Consider the following 9291-nt stretch of genomic DNA (forward strand, 5'->3'; position numbering starts at 1 on the left):
ACACCAAATCAGTGTTTTAAAAGGTGAGGGCGTGAGGTGAGACATTTTATACAGTACGGAGCTAGGCATAAGTCTCAAGATACGGGGGCGTAAGTCTCATGGATCCATGGGGCATAGTCTTGTGTATATTCAATTATATAGTTTTATTACTAATAAAATAAGTAAAAGTAAACCTTTCAATGATTTGTGATTTTTATTTGAGATAAAAAATTTAAAACAGCAGGGTGTACATTTTTACGCGCGGGACTTACGTTTTTAGTTCAGGACTTATGCTTTATGAAACTACGTTTTTTAATTTACGCCCAAGAGGTTTTAGTTTGTCTCGCCCTGAAACTCGCCCCAACAACGTACTCTTTTCAAAAATGTCCTTGGTTTATAGTTTGGCTCAGAAATGTCTTTACCGTCAATACTCTGGTACAAAAATGTCCCTATAGTTACTAAATCGATCGAAAATGCTCTTTTCCGAATAAGTATATTTTTTTTCTTTTTAACCAAATTTTATTCTTAATTAAATTATTAAAGATCTATGATCTTGTTTTCTTTCTTTCAAAATTACTTTAACAAATTAAAATGTAGGAAATATTTTTTTCTTCTTAATTCTCATCTTATCAATTCATGTATCATCTCGATATGTGATATATGTTATATGTATAAGTTCATAGTATATCCATCATTAATTTATATTTATATAGCGATAAAAATAATTATAATAAAATAAGAAATATTTTCATTATTTTTTTGAATTGAAGATAAAAAATATTTAATTTTAAAAATATTATTAAAAAAGAATGTGTTAAAAAAGAAAATAAATACTATATATTTATTTGAAAAAACGAACATTTTTTGGCCCAAAACAACAATAAGAACATATTTAGATCAAAGTAAACGGACATTTTTGGATTAAACTACAAACAGATGATATTTTATGTTCCTTTCGCATAATCTAAGGTCATTTTTGACCCTTCTCCCAAAAATAAACAACGGAAATATAACTAATACAAACGTTTGCATATCCACTCTATTTAGTATCATTTTTATACCCTTAGAAAAAAATTAGAAATTATTTAAGTGTATACCATATAAAAATAATATTAAATAAAGCGGGTATGCCAACGTTTAGATTAGTGTATTTCTCTTTTTCAAACATCAAACTTGATCCGAGTCAATAAAATAGAATCTCAATAGGTTATACTGTATTAAGACAATAATTTATAATCTTGTGTGATTTTATACTTGATGTGGCAACATTGTCAAAAGAAATTTTTTGTAATATCTCAAGAATAGAGAAAACTTTATAAAATTAGTTGTTTAAAGATAAATTTTATATGAATTTATACAATAAAGTTTTTACATATTTTTTATTGAATTTTTTTTATAATAATATTATTGTAGCCATTTGGTACATATCTATGCCATTCACAAATACGTATGTAATGTTTTAGTAAACATTCAAGATTAATGTAGTATTTTATTCAAATTTTCATTGCCCATGAATTTCAATTTTTTGTCACTAAGGATTTGTTTGGTAAGGTATTTTTTTTTTTAAAAAAATAATGTTTGATTGGTTTATTTTTTTAAAAATAAAGATAATTATTCTAATGATGATGGAAAAAAATAAGTTTGGGAGAGGCTTCCACTTTGTTAAAGATATTACTAATCTTGATTTAACAATAAATGTATACCTCAAATTTTAATTCTTTTATTAATTACAGAAATCTCACCTGTTAGTTTACTTATTATTTTTATCGACCGTAAGTTTTATAAATTTTCAAAATCCATCATTTTTCTCTTAAGTCAAAAATATCATTAATATATATGATCCTCTTTTTAATGTATCAACACTTTGATTTTCTGGCCATTAATATATCTGACCTTTTTTTTAATGTATAAGCGCATGTATCCAACATTTTTTTTAATGTATCGGCGCTTTGATTTTTTGGCCATTAATGTATCTGACCCCTCTTTTTAATGTATCAACACTTATATTATTGTATCTGTTTGAGAGATTTCTGTAATTATAAACTTTTGAAGGATAGATTGTAATTTTACCCTAAAAGTATGTGATTTTTGTAATTTGCCCTTTATATTTTTCTTATCCGAAGAACACGATAAATTAATTCAAGCATTAAAATTCTAAGACTATAATATAGCTTTACGTGTCTACCTTTTATTGTCTAGTGATCTTGAAGTTCAAACTGAGAAAACAAAATCTTGAACTTCAAAAATTATAATCTCAATATTCTAATCTTGAAATAAGTTTGTCTACTTGTCGCTTATGATCTAGCAACCTTAATTTTTAGATACAATATCATATTAATAAAAGGTGAAAGGTATTTTTTTTACACTATAGATACAATTTAAATGATTATTGTATGTTACTACTTGATTTTTTCTCACTATATCATATTAGATTTGACATTGAGAGTTGGGGAAAAAAGGCATGGTATAACTAACCATTAGAAATTTAAATTTAAATTGGCTCAACATTGTTATTATATTCTTAAAAAAATGAATTATAAATTCATAATGATGATAACCTATGTCAAATTTATATCGTACGAGTCTATTAAACTTTTTTTCGCCTATCTCTTCCATATCTCTCCCACATATATCGATAAACTAAAATTGCATATAATATGTACATATTGTATATATAATACTAAATATAAAATGCGTTCTGGATCAATATACATAATGTGTGTATATACATACACAACACATCAATTTCATTTTCTTTTACTTTTGTTCGAATGTAGTGATCGATAAAATTGGGACAAATTAGTTTTAATTATTTCTACAATTGATCGATTTCTTTCCTTATATTCCTGAGCGTTTTTTTATATGTATAATAAGACTACATAAACAAAAATTCCAAGTTATTTCAATGATATTCTCTAAAGGGTTTTTCCACTTTACCACCCATTTTCACTCCAAGAACACCTATAGCAACTTACAATATACATTAGAATTAATAAAATAGAAAAAATTCATCAAGAACAAGTGTAATATTTTATTGTTATCGGTTAGTAAGAGTGTCCAAATTAATCTATAGAATTTACACCTCATGTCTCATGACTTACGTCTCGCTTTTATATACTAAGTAAAAGGGCTTGCCTTACGCCTTCACCTTTTAAAACACTTGAACTATAATAAATCCATTAGCTTATATATAGTAGCAGAGTCTTATTTGGTACAACTTGCATTAGTCGTATGCTCTATTGTGTATTACTAATACATGACAATTGTAGCATGAGTTATACACATATTCAAATTGCCCGTTAATTTTTTCTTTTTACATTTCTCCATCATATTTGTGAAGGCTATTTTTGTAAATAAATATTTTTAAAAAATGTGCAATGATATCATTTTTAATACATCAAATCAAATAATGCATAAAAAATTAATTAATGCAAGCATAACTAATATAAACATTTACTTATCCACCCTATTTAGTATTATTCTTGTATACTCTACACAATGATTAAAAATCATTTGATAGAATATACTATATAAAAATAATACTTAAATAATGTGTGTAAGCAAATGTTTGCATTAATTTATCTTTTTCTTTTTCAACATCAAACTCGGTTTGTGTCAACATTGTCAAAAGTAGATATCGTCAATATTTCAAGAATAGAGACCTCTTTATAAAATTAAATTTTTAAAGCTAAACTTTTATGTGCATTTGAATTTATACAATAAAATTTTTGATTCTTTTCTTCAACACTATTGAAGCAACAAATCTACGCCATTAAAGTAATAGGAGAAAATCATAATACTAGTTATTTGAAAGTTATGCCACACGAGTAGAACAGTAACAATATTGGTTTCATTAGATGAACTAATTATTATTTTTATTTTAAGAAACACCAAGGTTAAAATATATATGACCAATTACGGTTGGATGGATGGAGGAATAAAAGAGATTAAATTCCACTAGTCAAATTCTTATAATCAACAGAAAAGAATTAAACTATAACTATCCAAATTAGCTTATTGACGTGTAATGTGAGCATTAATGTAGTATTCACATGACATTTAACAACTTCAGTTAATTAGAAAAGTTTTTTTGACCAAATAGTTTGATGGGAATGGTAGTTTTGAGTTGAAATATAGTTTAAGGATAAATATGAGCTATTTCGGATAGTTTAATGGTATTTTTGACCATTTTCCATTCAGTCTATGTGACAGTAGAACCCTATTGACGTGCAATGTGATATCCGCATGACATTTAATAACTTCCTTTAATAAGGACACTTTTGATCAATAGTTTGACGGAAAAGATTAAGGTGAAATATAGTTTAATGGTAAATATAATATATTTTGAATAATTTAAGGATATTTTTGACCTTTTTTCGTTATAATCAATAATAATTTAAAAAACTAAAATTAGTTTGTATGTGTAAGTAATTGCCTTAAATTGCTTTAATAGTGTTAAGATTAGAGTGAGAATAATGACGATGAAGACAAATAGTAAAAGACCTTATTTTTAATAAGTCAATTAGTAAATATTTTAAACAATATATTCCCTCCGATTTAAAATGACTCTTTTTTTTTTGGCAACATTTTAGTTTGAACTTTTCACGTGACATGTTTAAGACCACAAGATTAAAGAATATTTTTTGTACATTTCAGGATTAAAAAGTATTCTTTCTTGTTTTAAACTCTGTTTCAAGTCAAACTAGGGTATCCTTTTTAAAACGGAGGGGTAATTACTTTGGTGTCTAACTTACCTATAATACTCTTTTTTGTTACTTTTATTTAATTATTAATAAATACATTTCTTTCATTTATTTTTACTTATCACGATTTAACTTGACACACATGTTAAGAAAAATGATATTTATCATATTTTACAATACTATCTCTATTAAATTATCTGGAGAATTATATTTAATGCTAAGATTAAAACATATTTTTTTTAAAAAAGTTTTTTCTTGATATGTCAAAAATAATAAGTAAAATCGAAAATCTATTTTAGAAAAAAAGTGACAAGTACAAATGAAAGAGACAGTATAAAAATGCTTTATAATATTTCTAAAAATAAATTGATTATGTAATTTTGTTATCCACTATCAATACTTCCTCCATTTCATATTAATTTAATTTTTTGAGACATATTCCATTTTAATTTAATTATTTAGTTTTGAAGATTTCTTTTAGATCCAATTTTACACTTCATTAGTTAGTATTAGAAATACTGATTAATTAATATTTAGTTATTTTAATTATTAATAAGGATAAAAATAAAAAATTATATTCAATTTATATCTTAATCTACTTTTCTTAAAGGACGTGAAACACCCGAAAAATTAAATTAATATAAAATGAAGTAATACTCATTAACAATATTCTAAAAGTAAACTAGACCATATAATTTTACTGTCCCACCTTCAATAAATACTAATAAATCTCATTATTTAATACCCAATTGACTTGAGATATAGAGTGAGAGTAGTGAGAGAAATATTTCTAATTAGATTTCTCTGAAAACTACATCTAACTGAAGAAGAAGAAGCCAACATGCTGAGATTAGCTTCAAGGTTAGTTTTCTCTCATCAATCCTTCAAAAAAAAAAAAAACACACAGAAAAGTTAAATTCATAATAAGTATAATCTTATATATTACAATTTGAATAACATAATTTAATAGCATACGAATCATCTAATTAAACTTTTAGATATCTGCCTATATATCAGCTAGACAAACAATAGAATAATATAGATATTGAAATTTTAGCTATAATATATGGTGTGTATATATATATATATATATAAAATCAATAATTCAGTTCTTTCTCAATCCACCTCTAGTTTGAAATTTGAATACAACTAGTTAGATGTGGGGGAAAAAATATTTCAATTGGTGATAATCAAATTTAATAGGCATTTAATCATAAACAATTTCAAGTATCATGATGTATTCATTTTTGTTTTTATTTTCTCTCATATTCTGCACCTTATCTTTACATCTCATTTTTTTTTTGTTTTCTTGTATTTAATTTTGAACCAATTAACAGGGGCGGCATCAAATCCAGGGGCCTACTTCAAACTTTCAATAAAGACTTCTCCACTCACATTGAGAGGTGTGTTTTCTCTTTCCGCTCCGTTTTATGTAACACAATTTAAATTATAAGTGTTAAATTATTTTATTTATAATGTAAAATTTTGAAATGATCTAGCTAGTCAACATGATTGCTGATCGTTGCATCTTTTCTTATGTTTTGCTCTTTGATAAAAATATGAATTGACTTTATTAGAAAGTGATTTTTTTTATTTTTGACGTACATATTATAGTTTGATTAAATTTAAATTTTATGTCGAAAAATCTTATAATTAAGATTAAAATACTCCCTATTAGAAAGAGAAGTAATAATACATCAAACTTGGCTATTTCAAAGTAAAATTTATATATTTTGAAATAATATAAAGATTGTTACATATATAAATAAAATTTAAAATATAAAGGATTTTAATTATTTTTTCTTTGATGTTTTTAATAATAATCGTAACACATTTTGAGAGTGAAGTATTATTCTTAAATGTCATATGACCGTAAAAAATGACAAGATCTTTTTGTGCTGCTCGAGCACATGTATAACATTTTATTTATTCGCATATAGTACATTGCATGTTAGGTATCATAATTTGAGTGGTAAAAGACAAGGAAAACCATGTATTTTTTTTTATCATATACTTTAGGAATATAAAGTTTATAGCTTTCCATTTTCAATTAAGATGCACATAACTTTTCATAAATAACCTTCTTATTTCAACTATTATCACTTTATATAAATACATTTTTCGATACTTACCCATATCATTACACATGCTTTAATTTTAGGAAATACACTTATATCATTATTAGAATCGAGTAATGTTTGAAATTAGTTTGGCGGACTTGTTAGTAGCTGTGATAATTTGTACATTGCAATCTAAAATTTCAAAATCCGGGATGAAAGCGTTGCGTATTTAGTAGCAATTTTTTTAGTTGGCCTTGGATTCAAGCCTCGAAATAAGAAAAAGTCTTGCTTGAAAGTGTTTTTTTCTTTTTAATCGATCTTCGTATCTCAAAATCAAATTATCCAATATTGATATCAAAATTGAACTAATATCTTTTGGATGGACCAAAATTTTGGGCCTAAATCCTTCCTTGCCGGTCCTGAGTATTCTGAATACAAAAGTTTGAAAATAAGTTTATTTTGTAAAATGCAAGAAAACTTGAAGGCAAGGTGGCGCTGATCACCGGAGCAGCAAGTGGAATCGGAAAAGAAACCGCCGCGAAATTCATCAACAACGGTGCCAAAGTTGTAATAGCAGATGTACAAAATCAGGTCGGCCAAGAAACTGCCTCGGAGCTGGGGCCAAACGCCTCTTTTGTGGTCTGCGATGTCACAAAAGAATCCGACGTCTCCAATGCAGTGGATTTCACCATCTCCAGCCACGGAAAACTCGACATTATGTACAACAATGCAGGTATTCAGAGGCCGAAGTCAACATACAGAGTAACTCATACTATTCTTGTCTCGAATATTCAATTGAATTTTAAAATTTTGTAGGTATACCATGTTGTACTCCACGTTCCATAGCTGATCTTGACCTCGATGCATTTGATAGAGTCATGGCTATCAACGTCCGTGGGGTGATAGCAGGGATTAAACACGCAGCTCGAGTGATGATCCCACGTAAAACCGGTTCCATATTGTGCACAGCTAGTGTCACAGGGGTGATAGGAGGTCTAGCGCAACCTACATATTCGACAACCAAATCCTGTGTGATCGGAATCATGAGATCAGTTACAGCAGAACTAAGTCAGAACGGAATCAGAATCAATTGTGTATCGCCCTTTGCAATTCCAACTCCGTTCTATATGGATGAGATAAAATTGCATTTCCCGAAATTGGAACCTGAAGTTCTTGTTAAAATGTTGCATCGCACTAGTGAATTGAAAGGAGCCTACTGTGAGCCAATTGATGTGGCTAATGCTGCTCTGTTTTTAGCTAGTGATGATGCCAAGTATGTTAGTGGCCATAACTTGATGATTGATGGAGGTTTTACCTCTTATAAGAGTTTAAACTTTCCCATGCCTGATCAAGTATAGTACTCCTACCGTTTTAATTTGAATCATTTTGATTTTACTCAACACCAATATTAAGAATCAAAAGAAGGTTTTTTTAATTTTCTGATTTTAAATTAAAAATATGTGTACGGTGTTAAAATTGTTATATGAGATGTTGGAATTTAACAACTTGGAAAAAATTATTACTCTTTATGCATCAATCGTAATTTTAGCATTGATTTCATTTGAGTTTTCAATTTTAGCTTACCAACCTCCAATTTATTTTTATTATATGATATAAAGAGGTCTTTATAGTCTATTTTAGGAAAGACGCAGATTACCTTTTCCTTTTTTCCATTATTCACACATGAGTATGTATTCTTTGTATATATTAAAGGAAAATGCACGAATACCTCCTCAACCTATGTCCGAAATTTCAAAGATACACTTATACTATATTAAGGTCCTATTACCCCTGAACTTATTTTATAAGTAATTTTCTTTCCATTTTCGACCTATGTGGCACTAGTTTAAAAAAAAAGTCAATCAGCGATGGATCCATAAGATAGTGCCACGTAGGTCGAAAAGGGATAGAAAATTATTAATAAAATAAGTTCAGGGGTAATAGGACCTTAGTATAGTATAAGTGTGTCTACGAGATTTCGAACATGGATTGATGGGGTACTTTTGTATTATCCCTATGTATTAATTATATATGCACGATGTAAAATAGTCTCTCCTCTCTTGCATTTTTTCCCTCTATGACATGCATACTCGTAAATATGAACGATCTCAATGTGATCGATCTTTACTCATATTTAATCTCACATCAATGCATATACATAATATAATATTAATAGAATAGGAGATGATGGTGCAACTCATTTCAATCGAATACCGTACATGTCATATATTCACCTCATTCATCACTGAATTCATTAAAGAAATATGAACGCAAACAACATTCAAGTCAACAACTCGTTTGCTCCATATGCTTTGACATTTTAGGATTATGATAAATCATTTTACAATATTCAACTTTCTCTCTTATAACATCATTACACCGATATTAGAAAAATAACAATCACATACGGGTACAAGACCTCCATTTTCACCCTCATCCACAATCACCTATGCGTTGCTATAATATTTTGGGTTTTTGTAGCAACTATTATCGCCGCTAAAAGCGTATTTATTTTGTAATGAATTCTAGTTGACAATGTAAGAAGGAAT

General features: G+C 27.6%; 1 protein-coding gene across 1 annotated transcript; it reads left to right on the plus strand.

Annotated features, from left to right (window-relative positions):
* Window positions 1–5384: 5384 nt before the first annotated feature.
* On the plus strand, window positions 5385–8392 carry LOC101262252 (zerumbone synthase). The gene is made up of 4 exons (XM_004247422.5): window positions 5385–5543; window positions 6020–6085; window positions 7216–7475; window positions 7559–8392. Exons 1-4 carry the CDS (start codon window positions 5524–5526, stop codon window positions 8098–8100), a joined length of 888 nt encoding a protein of 295 aa, XP_004247470.1. The 5' UTR covers window positions 5385–5523; the 3' UTR covers window positions 8101–8392.
* Window positions 8393–9291: the final 899 nt, after the last annotated feature.

This window comes from Solanum lycopersicum, chromosome 9 (genome assembly GCF_036512215.1).
Source record: "Solanum lycopersicum chromosome 9, SLM_r2.1".
NCBI lineage: Eukaryota > Viridiplantae > Streptophyta > Magnoliopsida > Solanales > Solanaceae > Solanum > Solanum lycopersicum.